Consider the following 25,602-nt stretch of genomic DNA (forward strand, 5'->3'; position numbering starts at 1 on the left):
AGTATAAAATTTAAATCTATTATCATTGAAAGTGCATATTTTTGTTTTTTTTAACGTTTTTTGATTCTTTAAAACACATTTTAATTTATTTCGAATATAATGATAATTATTGTTAGTTAATAACTTTATTTATAATTTTTGACTACTAGCTTTAAAAATTTATTAGATAATTTTTTATTTAATCGCTAATCTTAACAAAAAAAACAATAAGAGAATTTACTAAAATGTATATAAAAGCAGATAACTTTTTATGGTATAACAAATTATCAAAAAAAAATAGTTTGTAAAAAAATACTTATGAAAACTACTACAAAGAATAATGATTTTTTGAGTTTATGGTTTAAGTTTTTTAATATTATATTATGTTGCTCTAAATCTAAACTTTAAATCTATACTTAAACTATAACGTAATTGTTGAAGAATTTAAAAACTACTTTTAAGTTATACTTAACACATCGAAAGTTTTTTAAAACTACTTAATTTTAAAACTTGTTTTTTTTACGTTGTTCAAAGAAGTCTAAGAATAATTATTTCTCAATCGTAATAAACACAAATTCAAACTACACTTAAATAAAACACATTACAAACTATGATAAAACCCAAGCTTAATCTTTAAAACAAACTATGTTTCTGATTATTATAGTTAAACTTAACACTAAACACAAAAATACGTTGTATAAAAATGTTAATCAAACTTATCGCTTATTAATACAAATAAAAAGCTATTTTAAAACATGTTGACTTAAACTTTATAGTAAAAATATCTAAAGTCAGTTTATAAACAGGTTTTGTACTTAACAGTATGATTTTCAAAACGTTTCAATACAAAATAGTTTGATAACATAACGCATTTTTAGAAAATTATTAAATACAGTAACTTTTTATTCTCTCTACTTAAAAAAAACATATTTCATGGTGTAACTTCACAACTAGTTTGGTTGATGTCAGTTACAGCCCATGCAGGAAATTCATCCAAACCCCAAAAGCTTATTCCGTACGTGTTTATAAACAAAGAAATGACTCCAACTCCTAGTAAGTTCATTAACCAGCCTGCTTTCACCTGATTAAGAAAATCTAAATTAGATTACAAGCCATGTTTTCAAGTTCACAAACTGTAGTAGACAAACTTTAAACTCTTTTTTATTAAATGAGTTTTGTACGATACTTTTTAGGCTAATTACAATGTTTAATATTACAATCTCTAAATTAAAGTTAGTTGTGTAATTAAAAAAACGTTAACTTCAACTTTAAATGCTATTTTTTAAACATTGTAAAAATTGATGATTTATCCAATTTAGATTTATATAATAAAATATTAAATAAGAATGCTAAAAAAACATAATTTTTCTATAAAAAAAATATTTATTGTAGTTTTAAAGCAGAATGTATTAAAAGTTTTAAAACAGTTTATTTTGAATAACTCCATCAGCTCCAACATTTAAACTGTCAATTTACTGTAAAACTTTTCTTTTTGAGTATTAAATTTACAAATTCAAATCAGATATTTTTAGTGATAATTTTTCAATTAATTACATTTTCAGTTAGTCTAAAACTATATTATACTAAGTTAAAATAAAAAAGGTACTATAAGTTAAACTAAAGACTCTTTTATAACAAAAAAATGATTTTTCTAATAAAATCACCTAAATCAGTTTGAAAAATATACAGCAAAAAAATGTAAGAGATATAAACTATCTGATAACACTTAATTACTAGAAACTAACGAGGTCGATAACTTTAAGGTGACCAAACGAAAATGCAATAGCATTTGGTGGGGTTGCAACAGGCAACATGAAAGCCAATGACGATGCTAAAACTGGTGGAAGCATCAAATATAAAGGATGCACACATAAGTTTTTAGCCTGTTAATTTTTAGTAAAGTGAGAAATATTTAGCTACATAACTTATAAAAAAATTTATCAATAAGGTTTAGTTTCTGTTATTATACCTCTGTAAATAAGCTGAAGTATTAGAGTTAATTCTTATTGCTTAATTGTTTAGATTTATTTAGTTTTCTGTATGATAAAGAATTTAAACGTTTAGTGTCTCTGTGTACGGCAATGACTATGAGTCTTGTTAATGTTTAAAAATCATAATATTATTTTTTATAGTTTCTGTATTAGTAAAAACTGTAAAAATTAAAAAAATAAACAAAAGAACATTTTGACACAAACCATCCATACAACAAACTTTCAACAGGAACACAATAAAAATATCATACAGTTGCATGGAAAATTTTAATACAAAGATTCTCATACACAATAATAAAGTATTGACCAACCTAAACCTCAAAAAGCAAAAAAAAATCTGCAATTACAGGAAAAAAAATGCCTTATTAGATAATAACTGCTTAGCAAACAATCTAGTTTACCAAGCCACAATAAAACAGATAACATAATAAAATTATATGTAGGCTTAACTACTAAACATTTAAAAGTAGATACCTGAATCATAAGGCAAATTTTAAGAATAAACTAAAAATAAATAGCACTGAGCTAACAAATTACATTTGGGAACTAAAAGACGCAGAAAAAGAATATAATTCAAAACAGGAGATACTCTGCCTAATTAAAAAAAAATAACAAAACAAGTAACTTATGTAGCTTAGAAAAACTTGAAATCGAGAAAAAAAAATTAAGTTAGCTTAAAAAATCAGTATATATATATATATATTTATTTATATATATTTTTAGTTGTTTGATTAGTTAGATGGTAGATCGATTTTTGTACTGAATATTTGTAATGTACAATGTTCATTTATTACGTCATACTGTTTTTGTTTTTTTTGTAAATTTTTGCATCTTTGTTTACCAAAGTGCTTTTTATTTCAAATTTGAACTGGCTGATAATTAGAGCTTTATGAAAAATTAAAGCTTTATGAAACAAATGTTCCAGTATTTTTAAAATTGTACATTTCAATAAATTATTTAAAAGTCCTTCAAGGGGGCTCAGTCGAAGGTGTTAAAGTTTGAATAATAACTTTATTATATATATATATATATATATGTGTATAAACGATCAAGCAAAGAAGAAAATTTTCTAAAGACTAAAGATGAATATGAAAAAATAATGAAAAAATGCGGATACGACAACAAACTTAAATTTGAAAAACCTGAGCAGCAACCTAATAATCAAAAACACAAAAGAAAAAGAAATGTAATCTGGTACAACCCTCCTTTTAGCAATTCTGTAAAAACTAATATTGGAAGAAAATGTATAAATCTAGTCAAAAAAAACTTCAATAAACAAAATCCGCTAACAAAAATTTTCAACAAACATAATATGCGAATAAGGTATTCGTGTACGGCAAATTTAGAGAATATCATTAAGGCACACAACTAAAAAATTTTAAATCAAAACTCAGGAATTCAAAGTCAATGTGGCTGCGCTAGTAGCTGTACATATAATTTGAAAGGGGGTAATTGCCGTTCAGAGAACATCGTCTACAGGGCCACAGTTAACTCTGGCGTTGAGACGAGGTTCTATGTCGGCTTGTGCTCGACTCAGTTTAGATTCAGGTATGCCAATCATAAAAAATCTTTTAAAAGCGGCATATATGAAAATGACACTGAACTTTCGAAGTATGTTTGTGGCTTAAAGCGCAGCGGCATTGACTTCGAAATATCCTGGGAAGTTATAAAAAGAGCACAGCCTATAGCCGACGGCAATAGCCCAATATGTACGCTGTGTCTCAAAGAAGCATCAGCCGTTGTATATGCACTGAAAGACAAGAGATGCCTTAACAAAAGAGGCGAGTTTGTATCGTCTTGTAGACATATAAAAAGTCGCTTTTAAAGTTTAAAACAAGTTTTAATTTCATCTTAAAATAACCTAAATTTCAATTTGCATCTTAATTTTATCTTTATCTCTTTCAATTATCTGTCGTAATATATAGTTACTCACTGAAGTTATATGAATTTTTGCTAGTTTATTATCGATTGGTAAGTTAATTTTTGCACAAGCCGTTTTGCATGACTTTTGTGAGTTTCAAAATTACGTCATTAACTATTTATGCAAAAAATTTTTAACTTTCATTAAAGATTTTGTTTTGTGCTTTATTTTAAACTTGTTTTGAAGCTGATGAGTGAATAGTCACGAAACTCGAGTCCTTTGAGTTTTGCATCTTTAAATAAACCTTTTTAATAATAAAGCCCTCAAGGTGGGCTCAGTGTGAAAAATTTAATTTATTAAGTTAAATAACTTAATTCTATATATATATGTATATATATTTATTTATTTTTATTTGTGTATAAAAAAGAACTATTCTTAAGTTTGCTTACAACTATTTCGAGGCTTAAAGCGTAACTTCAGAGCAAAATAAAATTTTTTGGCAAATTTAAAACAAAAGAAAAAAATACGTATTGTGACTTACAAAATACATTTGAATAAATTTAGTTAGGCTTCTTTTGAAACATTTTTTGTACAGTAAAACTATGCTATGTTTTGGATTGTTTGTTCTTATTTATTACTTTTATTTTGCTTTAATTTTTGGTTATTGAATTAAGCTTTAGTTTTTTGAAGTACATATTTTATTTATGGAGGCAGAGTCGTTGTCGTATTTTTTTAAGCTAACTTAAATTTCTATAACATATATATATGTATAATATTATATAAAATAAGGTTATTATTCAAACTTGAACAGTTTCTACTGAGCCAACTTGAAGGGATTTTAAATAATTTAAATCAAACTGGCTGATGATTAAGCCTGTAGTTTTATGAAACATATGTACCAGTATCTTTTAAAATCTTACTTTTCAATAAGTAATATTATATATATATATATATATAAAATAAGGTTAATGTTTAAACGTAAACACTTTCAACTGAGCCCACTTGAAGGGCTTTTAAATAATTTATTCAAATGGCGATTTTAAAAATTCTGGAACATATGTTTCACAAAGCTTTAATTTTTCATAAAGCTTTGATCATCAGCCAGTTAAATTCAAAATACAAAGCACATATATATATATATATATATAATAAGGCTAATGTTCAAACTTAAACACCTTCTACTGAGCCCACTTGAAGGGCTTTTAAATAATTTATTGAAATGGGAAGTATTTTATAGTCAATTAACTGTTGTTTTCGTTAATTTTGGTTGTTTGATTAATAAATGGTAGATCGATTTTTGTACTGAATATTTGTAATGTACAATGTTCAATTCTTACTTCATATTGTTTTTGTTTTTTTGTAAACTTTTGCATCTTTGTTTACCAAAGTGCTTTTTATTTTAAATTTGAACTGGCTGAAGATTAGAGACAATCTTCTTTGTCTGTTCCAGAATTTTTAAAATCGCCATTTCAATATATATATATATATATAATTTATTAGAAAAATGCAATTTTAAGTATATGTTAAACTTTTTCTTTTAAAATAAAATAAATTTTAAAGTATTTTATAGTCGCTTGAATGTGATTTTTGTGAATTTTAGTTAATTGTTTAGTTAGATTGAAGATCAATTTTTGCACCGAATATTTGTAATGTACAATATTCAAATCTTACGTCATATTGTTTTATATTTGTTTGTATAATTTTTGCATCTCTGTTTATTAAAGTTCTTTTTATTTTAAATTGAAGCAGCTGAAGATTAAAGACAATCTTTATTTGTCTTTATGAAACATATGTTCTGGAATTTTTTTAATCGCATTTTATTAAAAAATTATTTAAAAGCCCTTAAAGTGGGCTCTGTAGAAAGTGATTGAGTTTAAATGGTCACCTTATTATATATATACATATAATATGTAAGATTAGAAGTGAAGCGCAAAAAAATCTAGAATTAAATAAAACTTAACAAAAATAAACAATACAAACTATACAACCTTAATAAGCTATTGTTAATGCTTAATATATCACCTATTCCATTAGTAGTTCGATAGTAATTTGTAAATAATTTCTATGTTTTTTGATGTTATTTAAACCTTGAAAAAGGTATGATAATAAAGTTATTAAAATGTTTTGTTGTCTAGTAACGTTATTAGCAATGTTAGTTATTAAGTAAACCTAATAAAACTATTACAGTGTTTTTGTTTTAACTTACTTACTAGTTCTGCAAGAATAGGTACGAACAATGAAGCAGTTGCCGTATTGCTTGAACATTCAGTAAAAATACATACAATTAAGGTTACCACAAGACATATTGCCCATGGCTCGATACCGTCGAGGAAAGTTAGCTGATCACCCATCCACTTAGAAAAACCTGATACCTGAATTTTTTTTAGTTTGTTTAATTTAAAACTTTACGTATTTATTTTCATCTTTTTTAAGTAGACCTTAATGTGACAAGACTAGTTGATTACAGCTTTGGAAGAAGAAAACATACTTATTAATTTTGATATTAAAATATATTACATAAAACACTAAAATAAAATGTATCCGAATTAGCTGTTTTTTGAGCACTAAAACCTGAACAAACTATCACACCTTGTTTTTACAATGGTGTTATAAACTGTTATACATACTAAAGTAAAAGTACTTTTGTTTTTATAAAAATACTTTATCGTAAATGATATTATTATGTATGAGTTAGTTACATCAATAAAAAAAAATACCACCAAATATTCAAATAATAGTAATTCTTTTATAAAATAAGAAAAGGTAACTTCCCTAGTCTGCGGGCGACGTAAAATTAAAAAAATATGATATGAAAACTTTAAAAGCTCTATAAAAACCAAACTGCAATAAAATAATCATAATGATCCTACGTGTGAAAAATAAATTGAGAGAAAATTTCAATATATTGTTAAAAGTAAGCTCAAGTACATTTTACACGTAATTTTAAAGCTAAAAAATACGTCATGGACCGTAGGTTGCCAAACCCTTTTTTTTTAACAGTTACAAAAAAAATTAACTTAAGTCTCGATATTAATCAAGTTATAACTGTTTTATAAGAAAATATGTATCGAGTATTGTACTTGTTTTTTTAAAACTTTTGAAAATTTTTTGTAATTTATTAAATATTTTTTTTAAATGCATAGAGTTAACTGTCATTAAAAAAATAAGCAATAGTAGATAGTAATTGAATTTAATTTTTAACAGTGTTGTTTTTATATGTTTAGGTTATATAAGTACTATATAAAAGTGACAAAAAGCTTTAAATTATAAAAACAAAATCTTTATAAACTTTATACAAAGATAAAGTTAATTAACCAATTAGATTTTGCCAATTAGCCAAACTAGTTTTTGATGCTTTTGAAAGAAATTTTAAAAATATAGCGTAGATAGACTGAGGTTTATAGTTTTGAGTAAACAAAAATTCACGTTGTAACTAAAATAACACCTGTAAACCTCGAAAAATTATTTTTTTCTGCTTATTTTGAAGTTCTTTCAGCGACCATCAAACGCCTGCCGAGCCTTAGAGATTCTATAATACCCGTAAAGTTAAAAATTAGATTTTTTTAGAAAAAAAGTACTTATAAGACATAACAGAAATAGAATAGTTGCTTATATAAAAAACAAACTAATTTATAAATTCAGCTTTTTTATTTATTAAAGAAAACGCCGGGTCCGATTTTAAGTGAAACGTAATTCCCCTATTATTTGCTGAATCAGCTTTTTTTTTTTCAATTTATACCCTTAACCCTAACCCTTTATAAACAAAATTTTGATACGTTTTTTATGCTGACTCAGCAAATATTGGGAAACACCTAGAATTTCAATAGGACTCTCAAAAATATAAACAATTCTGACCTCACTACCTTCAGCAAGTGCAAATCCACCAGCAATTAAAAACAAAATGTCCCATGGAAATTTATGTTGAACTGTGTTCCATGTTAATATTGCTGGTACTGGTTTCGCTAAATTTCCTTATTGCATAAAAAGTTTAATATGTTAGTTGTTGTGTAATTTTTCTAACAACAAAGATATTTTTCATTTTTTATGTTATTGTTTGTAAATTAAAAATATTTTTACTTAAACATAGTTTTTCATTAGCAAATGTTGTTATTTTTTACACTAGCAACACTGATTTTCTATACTTGTTAAAAAAGACTAATTTTGATAAGTTTTAACTATTTTTAGTTCGTTGTTTACAAGTTGAAATTACAACAAGAATAAGTTTAGTAGTAAAAAATATGCATAAAATTGTTTGAGTTGCACAAAAAGTTTCTTCTGTATTTAACAGAATATAATAAACACCTTTGAAAAAATCGAGAACAAATGGTTTTCATTAAATTTTTTATTTAAACTTTAAAGTTTAATTCATTATTTGCAAAGTATTTTTTATATTTATTTTAAAAACTTACTTACAGTTTTTAAGAATTTATAACTATTTCTGACCAATTTTGGTCAAGTAAAAAAATATAAAGAAAATAATTTAATTTAATTATATTTTGAAATTTGATAATGATGTATCCCTCTAGAAACAATTTAGGTACTATTGTAACATATTCGCCCTTTGTCATTGAACTTGATTTTAGCTTTCGGCCATTTTTTTATGTTGGCGGTTAATGTATTTTTTGTTAATAAATTGTTGATGTGAGCTAACTTTTTTTTACACTAAATTTCATAGTGCTATCATGTATCTGAAAATTTCTTTATTGATTTTATTAGTATAAATAAAAAAGATTAAACTACCTATAACTCTGTAGCTCTTGTATTTAATTGTATAAAAAGTAACTTAGCTCTATATATAAAAGAATCCTCTTAAGGCAGGCCATACGGTTACAATAGGTGACCGGACTTAGACATTGCACCTTCTAGCTAACTCAGGAAAAAAAAAGTTTTAGAACCTTCTAACTCAGGAAATATCAATAGTGCCATGATGACAAACCAGCAAGGTGTACAGAGCGTAAACTTTGAAGATAGAAGATTAAAATTGTCAGAAAGATTTACCATTGATATTGAAGATCTAAAACAACAATTTTTATACTTTGAGAAACGTTTAGTTGATCACTGCATTTTTAAATAAGCTGAAAAATACTGGATAGTTCGGAAGTTTTGGGCTAACAAAGACATGTGGGCCTATACCTTATGTACTGACTGTTAAAATAGAAATTTTACAAGTTTAAAGACATTCCCAATTGAAAAAGGTGGAGTTTTGCCATAGGTGTTACAACCAGAAAAATAACTCCACCATGTGAGTGGCCAGGACCTCAACGTTAAAGTCAGAAAGTGGTTTGCTGATTTAAAAAATAAGAAAATATTGCAGAAACTTCTGCTTTCGCACCTCACCATACCAGAACACTTAAAAAACCAGAAATCTAGCAGCCTATCACTAGGTTTTGAAGAATTTAGAAGATATGTGATTTTAACATGTGACTGAGACATGATCAAAACAATGTGCAAGACAAGGCGGCTGCTTCAAAAAACAAAAACAACAGTTGTCTTATCAAAAAAGAAATAAACTGCCAGACCAAAAAGTTAGTTATGGACAAGGACCTAAAAACTCATTTTCAAGAACCAAAAGCAAAATACACAATTGTCATACCAAAGTACAAAAAACTACCAGTCCAACAGGTTTATTATGAGCAAAGACATTCTAGAAATTTCTTTAGCAGAGGTTTAAATAAACAAAATCAACATTCATATCAAAGAAGAAATATACTGCAGGTCCAACAGATCGATTATGAGTAAAGGTATTCTAAAAATTTCTTTGACAGGTGTTTTAAGTATCAAAATCAGCAACTCTCACCCCAAATAAATGGTGGTGAACTTCCAGTTCAACAAATCAGTAATGGGCAGACGCAGTTAAGGTCTAAACAAAACTGTCAGAGATCCAATAAGTTCTCAAGAAAATACAACCAACAAAGAAGTAATGTATTACAGCAAAGCAGCAAGTCTAATTTTACTCAGACTCCCTTTAGGTCAAGTCAGCAAAAACTAAATTCAACAAAAGCAACAACATCTATAAGCATACCCAAAAAGAATAGTACAAGTCACAATATGCTTACTTCTGCTAAAAACATTGTCAGTCCCTTCAAAATGTCTTCTGCTTATTTAATTTTCAAGTCAAAAGAGTTTGGTTCCACTCAAAATCCCTCTACTGCCCCAACGTCAAATATTAGTTTCCATTCCCAACAGAGTAATTTGCCTCCCCCTGGTTTTAATTCTTCTGTGGTAAACTGTGAATTCTTCTCTGCAAGTTGTGCATTTGCAAAGCAACTCAATCAAATTTCAGTAAAATGAGAATTTCTTGCCTGACATGAAATTCTCAAACATATCATAAGTTTCTTTTTAATAAATTTGGCAACTATCCTCAGGCTTATTAACTAGTTGTGAAAATAGACAAAATCGTAAAAGTCTAAATATAGGTGGTTCCATTAAAATAGTCATTCTTTTTACTAATTTTAAGCTAATAGACTATACAACTGTAATGATGTATCTATACCATTGGCTAATCGTTGGGTGGGGCATTGACACAGTTGTTTCCACCAAAGAAAAAAAAACTATCTAAAATGTTTTAATTTAGTTTATGACGTAATATTATTAAAAAAACTTTAATTTAGATTTAGACCATTTTGCCCAAAACACTTCTTTGCAGCTCAGCACATTTTTGAAAAAAAATTCTATGCAAAATTCTCATGTGCGTGAGTGCATTAATTAAAAATGCGTCTTTGAAGTTTCTCTACAAGTTTAAAGTTTACCTCTTTTATTTCTTATACACATGACCTACAAAACAATACTAGCTTAAAAGTACCAAATTTTGCAGAAGATACCTTACTGTATAGAACATTTAATAAAAACACATATTTACAAGACAGTGACAACCTTAACTTTGAACTTCAAAAAGTCTCGAACTGGCTTAAAGAAAATAAAATAAAATTAAAATATATAAAACTAGAAGTATACTATTTCATCCAGTTAAAACAACTTTTTGGAAAAAATATAATTTGAAGTCAAAACTGGTAAAAAGTTACAAGTACTAAGGAGTAGTGATAGATAATAATTTAAGTTGGGCAGAACACATTGAAATTGTAAAAAGTAAATTATTAAAGGCAATTGGTGTTTTTTTCAAACAAGGTACTTGTCAAATTAAAAATCTTTATACTTAATTTTTAATTCACTTTTTATGAGCCATATAAGGTACGGTCTGTTTTGCTGGAGCAGAACTAAAAAAAAAGAGTTATTGAAATCAATGTACTCATAAATAAAGCACTCAAGTGCATTCACTGTAAAATGTACAACGAGAGTGTAAGTAGCTTGAAAATAACAAAAAAATATTATATGTTGAAAATTAATCAAGTATGAGGTGGGAGATTTTATGTTCGAATTTGTAAATAGTTTTTTACCAGTAAATTTTAAGTGTTATTTTAAAAGTATAACTAAAATGTATAGCCATTCAACAAGGTCCTCAAAAACAATTTTTTTCCTACCAAGATTTAAAAGCAATAATGGTCATAAATCACTGGCTTACCAAGGTAGTAAGCTTTGGACAGACCTACCTGTTAGTTTAAAAGACCAGAGCCATCTATGAAGGTTCCGGGTTGAACTGAAGGATAATTTATTAAATGATCAACTAATAAAATCGAGTTTACATAATATGAACAGGATTTTTTTTTTATAAACAGAATAGTAGTATTAATTTTTCATCTAGGTAGGTTACTATACATTTTTATTATATTAATTGGGTTTCAATAGCATTGGTCAAGTCTAGTTGGTAAAAAGTTGTAATATGTTTTTTTTTTGTTTATACTTTATTAGTGTATTAGTAAAGAATTTAATTAAATAGTCTACATTTTATCTGTGTAAATAAACTTATTAATCTATATTTTTTGCAAAAAAAATAAATTAAATATTTTAACCTTAAGCTGAAACTACTTATAACATTTGAAATTAGTATTAGGTTGACTTCTTTCAATAATAATTGTTGTTTTTTATTTAAATTTTTACAAAAAAAAACTGTTTTATTATTCTAATGTTTTTGTGCTTGTTTACATTATTATTTTGGTTTGGTTACACTCTTATCTTTAGATATTTATTCAAATTTGTAAAAAATAACAGTTTTAATTAAAAGGGTATACTTATTTTATTCTTTTTATTTAGTTTAAGCATAGTTTTTTTTTGATGCAGCCTTATCTTAATATAATTTATTTAATATTGCAGCTTATTTTGTTTTTTATGTTATAGCTTTATTTTATTACTACTTAGTTATTTTTAATTAAAATAAGTTCATAGTTTCAAATTCTTGAACATACTTTTTAAAACTTATAATTTATTTTTTTATTCTGTTTTTTAAATCATATAAAATGTATAAAAGGTTAAACTATTTGCTAAAATTATAAATTTATTTTAAATTAAAAAAAATTTCATAAAGTAAAGTTCAATATATATTTTATAAGTGTTCAAAGTTAGACACTATTATAAAAAATTTTTTTTTTTAATATTTTGGATATTTTTGTCTAGGAAAATATTAAATGTGGTAAAGTTTATTAGTCTCAATTTTTCATAGAGTTTTACGTTTTAGTGGTTTATTTAAACTGTTAAGATTTTTTTCCTGTTTTAGCTTATTATAATTTAGATTATAGTTGGGTATGCAACTCAATAACCGAGAGGTCTTTTTGTGTACCCAGGTCCTTGAACCAAAAATTATTGAGCAATTTTTTGTTTAATAAACTACATGTACAACAGTACACAAGTTTAAGTATCATTTTAAAAGCTAATGTAAGCATAGAATGAAAATATAGTTATTTTAAATATAGCTATTATTACCAAAACTAGAAAATATTCTACTAAATTGCATAAAAAACAACAAAAATATATTTTTCATTTGGGAATATCAAACTAAAATTAACATTTAAATGCTAAATTAAAAAAGAATACATTTATAATAGATAAAAACAAATTCAAACTTTAACATAATTCGGTTAAAATAACTTAAAACTTTAAAACCCAAGCTACTTAGGCAACTCAGATTAGTTCAGTATTTTTAGAAAACCAAAAATAGAACTTATGACTTTAAAGTCTATGTTTCCGCTAAAAATTTAAAACTATGTTAAAAACTGTTATACGCATGTTTTTTAAAGTATTTATGTACCATATGCCAGTGCTTCTGAACTTTTTTCTAGCGGCGGAACCCTTTTTCAAAGTTCAACTTTTCCGCGGAACCCATAATTTAATTTTACATAAAATGTTTAATATAATATTTCCTGCAAAAAACAAAAGAATTTCAGCGAAAAACGATTTTTTTAGTAAAACTATATCATTGTTAGAAATAGTACCAATTGTAATAGTATTAAGTCGAGTCAAACTCAAAGTGCGCCAGAGGCAATAGGTATTCTATGATTCTATAATAAATTAAAGAAAACAAAAATGATTAATCGCAACGTCATAAAAATCTTTCCTTGGATAATAAAAACCAAATGAGAGCTACAAATAATTACGAAATGAACATGAACCTAATCGAATTCACAGATTACTGTAATAAACGGGCAAGATGCCTAACGAAAAATAAATAAAAAACATTTAGTGCGAAACTTGAACTTGTCTCTTAGCAACAAGCATGTCAATGCGCGGCTGGATTTTAGATAGACTGAGACGGAGACAGGCAGATAAGGTTGGAGTCAGCATACAGTTTCTTTGCTTCGTTTTAATGTTTGTTATATGCGAAAAGTCGGACTCGCAAAGATAAGTGGTGGTGAATGGTAAAATAAATTTTACTGCACGATTTGCTAAGACGGGGTACTCTGAAATTGCACATATCCAAAATTCTAAAATCTCTTTTCCTTTGTAAACTCAATTTTAAATTGCTATATTCAGATAGTTGCAGCAATTCGTTTTCTGTGTCTGTAGAAATATTCACTTCTTCTGAAGCAATATCACACATAAAAGGATTCAAAGTCCACAAAATTCCGATGCGAACATCTCAAGGAAAATAATGTTGAAACTTTATAAACAAAAGATCAAGGTGGTTGTATATTTCGTCAGAGAAGTTGAACTCTATGCATTTTTTAAAAATACATAAAAAAAACAACCTAGATTAAGCAAACCATTATTTTATATTTTTTATTTTAAAATCATCAATTTAAAATTAATATGATTTTTAGAATATTAAAAGTTTTTTGTCATTTTCTTTAGGTGTTTTTTTATAAATGAATATTAAAAAAAATATCATTGAGTTATAATAATTAAACAGAAAAAGCATTTAATACTTAATTAATAAACTTTAAAACTTGGCTAACACATAGATATTTAAACATTTTTATCATGTAAAATTAAAAAATTATTTCAAATTCAATTTTTGTTAAAATTTTAAAGACCTGGCCACAACTTTTTAAAATTAGAGCATCATTTTATAATATGTAAGTCTATAAAAACTATTTAAAATTCAATTTCTGTTAAAATTTTATAGGTCTGGCCAGATTTTTTTTTAAACTATAGTAGCATTTTTTAAGTAAAAAATAAGCATTTATACATATTAAATTTTTAATCAAGCTAATAGACATCTTTTTAAACATTTTTACAGCATTTGAAACAATATAATATACCAGAAATAAGTTTCTGATAAAGATTTTTTAATTAGTTTTATTGTGTAAACATTTAGAATTTGTTTTAATTGCTGCTACATTGTTTGCTTTAGTGATAACACCAGTATTTTTATGACGTCACTATAAATAGAAATTCAAAAAATTTGCAAAAATTTACGCAACCAGGACACCTATTAATATTGAATACCTATTAAAAGTCCTACCGCTAGATACACACTAAGCAGATCAATGAATGCTATAATTATATATGTTTCCATTTTATGTGTTCCATTTTTTTCGAAGTTTTATGATTTATGTTTTTTTTTTCTTTCAAATTTTTTTTTTTAATTTCGAAAGGCTTCGCGGAACCTCATTTCAGAAGCACTGCCATATGTGACTGTATATGAATTTATTAATTCATATACAGTCACATTTATATATATATTTATTAATTAATGTTACTTATTTTCTTATCAAAAAGCAACATTTGTTTTCACATTCTACACTATCTGTTAAATTTTTACAAGAATATCGTTTTACAACCTTTAAATAGTTTAGAATGTAATAAAGTTGTAAAATTAACTTTTATAGACGTTTTAGTTAAATTTATTTGATTACCTATTTTTACACCAACCTTTTATTTCTATTTCGCTATCCTTTATTTCTTGTTTGCTCTTAAGAAATTCAGGTTTGCTACCAGGTAAAATGAAAAGAAAAAAAGCAACTGTCATAGCAACTGTACCGTCTTTTACGTACTCAGGTTCCGGAAAAATAATTGCATAACCAGGCATGAATCCAGGTTCACGAAAAAACCATAGCAAAACAACTAACATAAACATGCAAAATACAGTCATTTCGCCCCACCTAAAGTAGGTTTATATTAACTTACAAACAATTTGTTTTTTCATAATGTAAAAAAAAAATTAAGTAGCTATCTTAATTAAATTTAATACTATTATTTTTAGCATTTATTTTCAGCTTTACAAGGTTATTCTATACCTTTAATCAATAATGATTTAAAATAGATTAATAAAGGCTAGATGACTAGCTTATACATGGTTACACCTTCTTTTTTTCATTTCTGTAAACTACTTTTTTATTGAAAAATATTTTTAATTATATTTGAAAACATGTGATATACAATCTAATATTTAGATTAGTTTATCAAAAATGGTACAACTGATTTTAATTAGAAAGTCTTAAGTTAAGAAAAAAGGTATTGAAAAGATTTCTATAAATAGAATTGTATAATTTGGAAACCAAATGAGTAATAGTGCCCAATCTTGAAATAGAGAGCCAAATTAATTAATAATTTATATAAATAGAGAGCCAAATTAATTAATAAATTGATTATAAATAGAATTGAGATAAAGTGTTATTTATACTACTTGGATCATCAGACCTTAAGATTTAGGTAGGCTGATACCTAATTTTATTAATCTATTTAAACTTGGCAGTTAATTGCAGCCAAAGAAATTTGCAGTCGCTAACATATAGAAAGTTTATGATGTTTTGCCCTGAAGCACTGTTTTATAGTATGAAAACTGAACAGTGACGTCATTCTTGTCTAGTTACAGTGCATCGTTTAATACATTGTCCATTTGGCAGACGGTTGGTACACTCGGTTTAAATATGTTTAAAAAAAATCGGCGAAATTCATCAGATTCAAAAACTCAGTCTATAGATTGACTACTGAAAATTTTATTGGTTGCGACTAACTGACGAGTTCAAATAAATAAAAAACTTAGGTGTTAGCCTACCTAAACCTTAAGGTCTGATGATCCAAGTAGTATAAATATCACTTTATCTCAATTCTATTTATAGAAATTATTTCAATACCTTTTTTTTCTTGACTTAAGATTTCCTATTCAAAGTTGGTTATACCATTTTGATATACTAATCTAAAGATTATATTGTATATCACATGTTGTTAAAAACATTAAAAAATTTGTTTCAATAAAAACAAAGTATTTTAAACAAAAAAAAAGAAGGTGTAACCATGTATAAGCTAGTCATCTAGCCTCCATTATTCTATTTTATAATCATTATTGATTAAAGGTATAAAATAACCCTGTAAAGCTAAAGATAAATGCGAGTTTTAATTGAAATGTAACCCAGGTCTCAATATACCGAAAGCAGTAGTCTGAAAACCAAAAGTTACAACTAAAACTTTATTTCAACTTGAGCTTGTCTTACGCTACGTGAAAGTACAGATTTTGGCTCTAATTACTTTCACCAATGTTTTTTTTCTGAAAAAATAAAATAAAAATCTAAAAATACATTACGTAAGATTACGGTACAACTTGAGCTTAAAACATCTTAATTAATAAGTTCTACTTTTAAGTCCTACGAAAAGTGTAAAACAACTGACCTTATACTCCCTAATTTTTTATACTCTCTTTTTACAATTTTTGTCACCCTTTTGTCTTCAGGATTTTCTCCACTACATAAACATGCATTCTTAAAGCTTCTATAAAAATATTTTAAGAAAGTTATAAAACCTAATTTTCTGCAAGTTTAAATACCGAGTTAAACTAAAAATTTTATCAGAATAACTTAATTAAAATTTAGATTTTAAAATCGTAGTACTATTAACAAACAAAATGCTATAGCTGTTTCTTTAACAATTTTAATTAACTCAGACATTTTAAAGTGAAACAAATCTGTTGAACAAATATTGAGTATGGACAATTTGTATTAATATATAACAAGGTAAAAATTTATTCGCCCCGTTTTTATTTTTTTATACTCTTTTTTTTTTGAAAACTAAAAGAAGATTCTTCATTTCAATGCATGTAAATTACAAGTTTAAAATACATTTATAATCTTCATCACTAATTGCAAATATATATAACAGTTAAGTTTAGTATTATTTTACATGTTTTTTCAAAAAGTTCTGTTATAAAGAATTTTTCGTTTTGTTAAAATTCTTCACTTACAATTCATAGTTGGAAATTAAAACAAACATAAATTTAGATACCAAGACTTAACTTAAAATATAAAATATATTTAATACTTATGTACTCTAATTAAAACACTTAAAACCAAAATTATAAAAAACAATCAAATATAACATTTTTGGTATAAAAAATTTTAGCCGACTCCATGTAGTTTATTTATTGTTTACTATCTAAACTGGTTTATTATAAACGTTTGGAGAACTTTAGTTATCATTTTTTTACATATGCAATTTCGCTTTATATGGTTTTAAAACTAGTTGAATTAATTTACTAATATTCATTGAATAATGTACTTATATAAAAACAAATATATATGATATGAACTTTTATATAATTTTTTTTTTTTGAGAATTGTTTTTTAATAAAAACAAACGTACTTTAAAGTTAAATGAAAATGAATACTTACGAAAACATAAAGTACTTTAATATTATATTTTTTTATTAAGAACATGCGCAAAAAATGAAAAAATAGTTTTAAAAATATATAAACAAAACAGTAGTGTTAAACAACTAACTTTATAATTGAAATACTATACCATTACAAAAAAAAAGCGTTAAAGACAAGAGTTAAAAATCGAATATTTAATTTATAAGCTATAAATATTTTTTTTTTATTTAAGTTAATTAAATCCCGCGTTAAAAAGTAAAAATTAAACACTTTGAATTAATGTTTAAGTTAGTTGACTCTAAAATGAGTAATTCATAATCAAATAGGTCGAAGCAAATTTAAATTAGATATTTTATATTATTAAATTTAAAGTATTACTGGTAAATTTCTAGGACTTTATACTTTTATGGTAAATAAACATTAAAAATCAAACCCTAGACCAAGATAGAATGCAGATAGCCAAATATAAGCTAGAACCAGCAAAACAGAAGCTCCAGCAATGTTGTATGCTATCCAGTTACCAAATGATAACGCAACATCAGAGTCAGGAAACAAACTGAAGTTTTATGTAAATATACTTAGTTAAAAGAAATATTTCGTGTATCAAAGATATAACTAAATTTTTCATTAGAATATTTTTTTAATATGTTTTAATTCAGTCATATTTATATTATCCCATGCAAAATTGTCAAACTGCAAATGGTTGTTATTCAAATTGAGTATTAAAGCGTATAAACTCTTGTTTGTTTTAATTCACGCTCGAATAATTAAGCAATTCGTTTTGACAAATACGATCACATAAGTCAAAATTTAAAAAAATCAAAACTAAAAAAGGATTTTTTATAAGCTTTCAGTGCTTATGTTACAAATTCATAACTTTATATATATTTTCTTTGACAAATCATTTGAATATACCTATAGAAAAGGTAGAAAACAATTTATATGGTTTTTTATAATATATATAATAAAGTTTATTGAACGAAGAAAAGCACTCAAAGTATTTGGTCCGGTCCAAGGACCTGGTGCACGAAAAAACCTTTCGCTTATTGAATTACATTAAAAAATACACTAAGATTCTATCATCAGACATTATATTTTAATAAGATTTATTGGTACTGAGCTTTCTGAGCGAAACTTTGTTTACCAATACTTTTTTATAACACAATTTTAACTATCGTACCTCCTTCACTAAAGTCGAACACTTTGTTTATTTAATTTTAAAATATGAAGTTAAACATTATAACTAAACAGTCTATAAACTTTTAGTTTATATTTATAAAAATTAGTTCAATTTAGAAACACGTGAAAAGTCAAATACGGTTGTCTTAATATTTATTATTTAATTATTTATGCTATGTTTTTGTCATTAAAAGTTATTGTTTTATTAAAAGCACACTACAATTTCCCTTAAAATGTTTTACTTAGTTTTTAATATAAATATATGATTTTTAAGAACACCTAGTTAAAAATATTAATTGATTTTTTTAATAAATCCGGTAATGAAGGTTTTTTTTCAATTTCAAATGATCATTTATAATAACTTTGCTTTCAAAGAATTTTATTTGAACTTCATAGATTTTTTTTCGCTATTTCGGTTTCCCTCGAAATTTAGTTCATGAAAAAATATTAACAACAAATATTTTCCAATACTTATAAAAGCTGAAGAGTATACTTAAAGGTCCGTCTGATTTACACATGTGCTGAATCAGCAAAAATTTTTGAAAGCCTTTTTTTAGTTTCTTTTATTTATAACCTTTATCACTAACCCATAAGTATTAAAAATTAATCAAAAAATAAAACTTTGGTATAGGGCAATGTTAGATATAGTTTGTTGTACTGGGGAAGAGCAAATAAAAATGTATAAATAGTTCCAATGTTCTTATAAACAGAGCACCTAGATGCCTACGTTATAAGAAATGTGATGATAGTGTTAGAAAATTAAAAACCGAAAATAAAAAAATAAATTTTGAAAGTCTGTATATATACGAATTATGTCTTTTTATGTTTAAATTTAACAGTAATTGTTATAAGCTGGCTTTATTGATTACTTTAAAAGTTTTAAAAATATCCATAATTATTTCCTACCTAATTCAGAAACAATTTATTTCCTACCTAGATTCAACAACAATAGTGGTCACAAACTTCTAGCTTACCAAAATAGAAAATTATGGACTGAGCTACGGTTATGTTTAAAAATCTAAGTCATTTTGGAAAGTTCCAGGATGAAATTAAAGAAAGTAATTCATTAAATAGTGATTATCAAGGTCATAAGTTATCATTGCTACTAGTTTATTTGCTTTTGTTTAGGGAGTTAATAAAAATTGTCATCTAATATCCAAAAACTTTAGTTCAAAAGTTTATTTGCTTGGTTGCAATAACAGTGGTTCAGTCTAAACTGCGGCATTTTCTATTTGGCTATTCTTTATATTATTTATTAAGATTACTACTTTGAACTAATTCTAGAATATTTATAAACTTCTTTGTATATATTTCTCTAGCATGCCCATATAAAAATTAATTAATAAATGTACTTTTTAACAGAGAGTTAAGCATATAAATAGATGGTAAGCTAAGATTACTGTCTCAAGTTAACTTAAAACAAATTAATCTAATTTTCTCAGGAAACCTAAAAATATTTTTCTTTTTTTATGTTTGCAAATATTATTTGCTTCTTTATAGTTATATTTTTGCGCTTAGAATGGTGTTCAAAAAGAACAAAAAATTAATAGAAGAAAAGTTTTTCTTGTTATTATTATTCATTGTTATTGTTTCTTTTTTTTTCGCATTTAGTGCCTAGTGTAAAAAAATTACAGTACATACTTTTATATTATTATTTATAAAAGTTAAATTGAGTTTGTGGTTAAATTCACTTTTTTAAAAAATAATAAAAATTAGTTGAATTTTATCAGTATTTTATGCTAAAAGTTTAACTTTTAATTTTGTAACAATTCGTTGAAATACTTATGTAAGTTTATATTTGAATAAATAAACAAAAGTGTTTTAGAAAGTATTTCAACCAATTATTTAAAAACAAAATTAAACTTTTTTTTATAAAATATTGATAAACTTCAACGTAAAAGTAGTTCAGGTTATTACAATTTTACCTGTAACAAATTCGCCCTTTATTATCAAATTGTATTTTAGTTATGGGCCATTTTTGTGTGTTGGCGGTTAATGTTTATCTTATTGAGTTGTGAATTATAAGCTCTTTTTGCACTAAGCTTTATAAATTATTAATAAATTGTTATTAAGCTGTTTTTGCACTTATTTTCTACACATTATTTATAAATTATTATTAAGCTGTTTTCGTACATAATGTTTATAGATTGTTGATTAAAGATTGAACTACTGTTACTCTGTAGCTCTTGTATTTAATTCTGTAAAAAGTAACTTGGCTCTATATATAAAAGTGATACTTTAAGATAGACTGTTAGGGTTACAAGCCTTCGTTAAAAAAGTTATAACCTACTTTTCAAGTATTTTAATATTTTCTATTAGTTTTGTTTATTTTGTTTTGAAAATTAAGTTTAGGTTTTTTTTTAATTGTAGAAATTTTCTCTACTTCTATGTTTATTCTTTTAAGTTTTAAGCTTAGACTGTATTTTCATTTTTATCGTAATAAACTAGTTTTTGAGTACATTATGATTAAAACCTAATTAAACAAGCACATTTCTTTATTAGTTTTCGTTTAATTTACTTTTCTATTTTTTAATTTTGTTGGTTGTTTTATATATTAAGACTTGAAAATTCAGATTTCTCGTAAGAAATTGTAAAATCATGTGGTGTACGACTCGATGACCGAAAGGTTTTTTTCGTACACAAGGTCTTTAGACCAAACTTTTTGAGCGCTTTTTTTCTATTATTCAATAAACAATATAAAAATTGATATTAAAAACAACATGAAAAAAAATTTTTTTTTGCATACTCAGCATTATTCAAATCAGACTGACCTTTAAGTTTACTAGCCATAAAAGCCTATAAAACTCTGGTCTAGATGTAAAACTTACGTTTCGAACTGTCCAGCAAGTACGAGGTTTGGTGCTGTGCCGGTCAACGTAACTGTTCCACCGATGCTTGATGAGTAGGGAATACTGATAGATATACCTTTAACAAACTCATTAAGGCGTAATTTTTGTTCGCCAGATTTTTTAGTATCAGCTATTTCAACACTGACTTCCTGAATTTTAAATTGAATGATAAAAAGTTTGTAAATTAGAAATACTTAGAATGTTTAAAAACTCTTTATCTGGTGTAAATATGTTTGTTTTATGTTGATAGAACGTATGTTTAATTTCCTGATAAGTTATTAGTATTTAAGAAAACATGTTCCACATGAACGTAAATTGAATATGAAAAGGATTATTTCAATATTTATTTTTGTTCAGGTAATTGGAAATGTAGTAAATAAAGATGTTTAATAATAACTTTGTGTGATTTTTCAAACTTAAACAGTGTTTTTCGAACAATATTTACTAAAACAACAACTTTACTTTTAAATCGTTGCCTTTTTGTTCTTCTTTGTCGCTTTCATAAGCTTCATTGTCATTAAAGGAAGTAATTTGCATCTTTATTGTAGAGCTTGTTTCACTTTCTTGAAGTTTCTGAATTTATAGAACAGAAGTACTATAAATCACTTCTAGTTTTAGTTAGCCTTTTTGCAAAAAAAAATAAATATATATATGGTTTAAACCAGATAAGCATAGTTACGAAAATGTTAACTATTATTAAAAAAGTATAAATAAGTTTCATGTGATAATGAAAACCATTTGCATAGTACTTCTCTTTTTCTAACTGAAATTATTTTATCAGTTTGATGTTAACTCATACTAATTAACACAGTTCCACGGAGTTCTTTAAAAAAACAATACTCCAAAAAAGGTTAGAAGATAAAGAAGGTGAATATATGTTTTTACTAAAATATAAGCCATAACTATTGTAGATTAAGATTTAATAGTAATGTTAATTATGGCTTATATTATATCAAATACAAATATTAATTTTTTTCATCTTCTTTTCTTAATTAAGATGATTATATTTTCACAGAACTCCGTGGAACTGTTTTAATTTTTTAACACCAATAATCTTATTTCAGTTGGATAAAGAAAAGTATTGTGCAAATTATTATTATTATTGTACATTCCAACTAACTCGTTAGGATTTGTATTAACAAACTATTAGCTATTATTTTTAAACATTTTTATTTTTATATGCTATTGCTATTGATTGAAGTATAAATATTTAAATCGTGATGCTTCTTCAATTGAACTTTGCTTTATAAATCTTACTATTCTTGTAAAAAAATATAAATAAATCTTTTGTAGTTTTTATAAATAAAAAAAGAAATTATAACTCAAAATTATGGTTTAAGTTTGTCAAACCTCTGAGTCATTATCATCAGCATTACTTGACTGAAGTTCTTTAAAAACAGCTTCAACTATAGGCAGCATCATAGCAGTAGTAGCTGTATTGCTTATCCACATCGATAAGAAAAACGTTGTGAACATAAATCCAAACATAAGGCTGTATTTTTTATTATTATTTACAAATTATTAGTTTTTTGATTTAAATGTTTTACCTTTATTATTCTTTTTTTATATAGTTTAACACTTAAAATTAGAATAACGGTTTTAATAATAGTGTCAAATTAAACTAGTTATTTTTGGTTAATCAACGTTTTACAAAAAACCTGCTAAAGAATTTCGAGAGCTAATGCAACATGGAGTTGACAGAATGTTAAAAAACTGACCTTTTTAAATTTGTAGTAATTTAAGCTTAAAGGTCAAATATTTTTATTTGTAAGAATATCCACTAAAATATTATAGATTGGATTAGATATCAGTTTTAAAACAAATAACCAGTACATAATTATTGTATAATGTTTATATTTTGTACAAAAAAGTTGTAATTATTTATTATGGCAGTGTGATAAATCTGCATAACACCTCAAAGTGACCCTAAACCTCGATATAAATAGTAGCTTATTCTTATTTTTTACTTTGAACACGTAACATAAACAAAAATTTGTGTGTAGTATTTAATTATTGTTTCGACTTATATATTTATAATAGTTTTTATAGTCTTGGACAATACGTTAAATGGTACCCAAGTGCTGTGGGACTCTATAACCGGGAGGTTATTTTTGGTACACCAGATCCTAGAGCTAAATGTTTTGAACAATATTTTTTGTTCGATAAACAATATAACAACAAAAATTTATCAAAATACTATAGAAGACAAGTTTACTAGCACAGTTAAGCTTTCATCAAGTTTAGTTAAGCATATAAAAAAATTATGTACCAATGTGGTTTAGGTCCAACAAATAGTAGTACTCTAAGTGCAATTCTTTTGTGTAAGCCAGAAGTTTCAACACTGATTGCAACTAACAACCCTCCAATAAACAAAAAAGTTGTATCTTTAAAGTAAACTGAGGAAACGGCTTCAGCTGACATAATACCACTTACAGGAAATATAATCAGAGGAAGAAAAGCTGTTACAGCTAAAGGAACTGCCTCACTAATCCAATAAATAGCCATCAGCAAGATAGTATATCCACAGGCTGATACCTTGAAAAAGTAATAAAAAATAATAATGGAAAACTTCTTTATTAATAAAAAATGTTTAGTAGTTATTGATTCAAATTAAAACAGTTTACATAGATGTAGTCATAGTTTTCGATAAGTATTTATTTAATTCGAATTTTGGCCACTTTCCAGAAAAACATTTTTCAAGTTAAGTATTTTATAAAACTTATAATAAATATAACGTTTACCATACAAAACATAAAATTATACTCCTACTTTGAGTTTTTTATAGGTTTTATATTTACAATATAGTTTTCTGTGATATAGTTTTATGATGTTTTAACTTTGTTTTTTGAAGTTTAAAAATTATATAAAAATCAAAGAGTATAGAAATTAACTACCAAAAAACTTATATAAAAGAACAACAAAAAAGTCTTTAATGTTATGAAAAATATTTTTATTCAAACAGACTAAAATTAGTAAGTTAAGTTATTGTATAAACTAATAGAAATTTTTTACTAAATTCGATTACTTTAGAAAGTTTAACATCGTTTTATATCTACTTATGATCTGTTTTTTTTAACTACTTAAAAAACTAATATTCCTACTTAAGATTAGGTCTATTCCCACAGTTACAACACTAAGTTTCTAAAATGTACTTTACTTAAAAAAACAAAACTATAAGTACAATGAAAGCAAATACATAAAACAAAAACCGAAGCTATTTTTATTCAATTTGTAAAAGTGTTAGTTTTTAATTAAAAAAAATTCTATTATTTAAAAGTATGGTGCAACTATTGAAAAAAAATACTTTTGTATTTACATCTTTTATTTAGTTTATCAAACCAAATAACCTGAAAGTTATTATGAATTACTTGTTACAACATGTTATTATTAAAAATATTTTGTTTTAACAAAGAGTTCAAAATAAACAATCTACTAACAGAATCTTGGAAGACAAGTGGAATAGGTAGAAGTAGAATAGGAGGCAGTATTATCCACCAAGTAGATCTATAAGCCCAAACCTTTTGCCATGTACTAGCACTCGAAGTCATTGTCTTTTAAAATTTGAGTTAACTAGCTAAAATATTTACTTTATAAATTAAATTAATTACAGATATCGTTCTAAGTTAGGGGTCGGCAGGCAATTGGTGCTCGTGGGCCAAATATCAAGTTTCAAAATCTTCGCGGGCCGCATTTTTAGTTTTAGTCACTTTTTAATAACTTTAAGATTTTAGTTTTATTCACTTAATTAATTAAAATGATTTTTATCTATATACAGAAAGCTTTTTTACATTTTACATATTTTTGAACTAAAATTTACTTTGACAAAC

The 25,602-nt window shown here is 25.4% G+C and overlaps 1 protein-coding gene across 1 annotated transcript; it reads right to left on the reverse strand.

The window, feature by feature from the left end:
• Positions 1-910: 910 nt before the first annotated feature.
• On the reverse strand, positions 911-25,305 carry LOC145828564 (solute carrier family 13 member 2-like). The gene is made up of 12 exons (XM_082936319.1): positions 25,213-25,305; positions 24,045-24,310; positions 23,126-23,267; positions 22,238-22,348; positions 21,755-21,924; positions 18,181-18,303; positions 16,771-16,842; positions 15,034-15,263; positions 7,687-7,793; positions 6,042-6,203; positions 1,725-1,862; positions 911-1,060 (listed from the first exon to the last, which is right to left on the reverse strand). Exons 2-12 carry the CDS (start codon positions 24,278-24,280, stop codon positions 911-913), a joined length of 1,641 nt encoding a protein of 546 aa, XP_082792445.1. The 5' UTR covers positions 24,281-24,310; positions 25,213-25,305.
• Positions 25,306-25,602: the final 297 nt, after the last annotated feature.

The sequence above is a fragment of the Thalia democratica genome, chromosome 2 (assembly GCF_965202585.1).
Source record: "Thalia democratica chromosome 2, ktThaDemo2.hap1.1, whole genome shotgun sequence".
Classification (NCBI taxonomy): Eukaryota; Metazoa; Chordata; class Thaliacea; order Salpida; family Salpidae; genus Thalia; species Thalia democratica.

Excerpts from the sequence above, each read along its gene's own strand:
- LOC145828564 (XM_082936319.1), bottom strand. The coding sequence starts at position 24,280 with ATGGCTATTTATTGGATTAGTGAGGCAGTTCCTTTAGCTGTAACAGCT. Across the intron at positions 7,794-15,033 it reads TAGCGAAATAGAAATAAAAG|CGAAACCAGTACCAGCAATA; the intron begins GTTGGTGTAAAA and ends AAGGAAATTTAG. Across the intron at positions 6,204-7,686 it reads CACTTGCTGAAGGTAGTGAG|GTATCAGGTTTTTCTAAGTG; the intron begins GTCAGAATTGTT and ends AAAAAAATTCAG.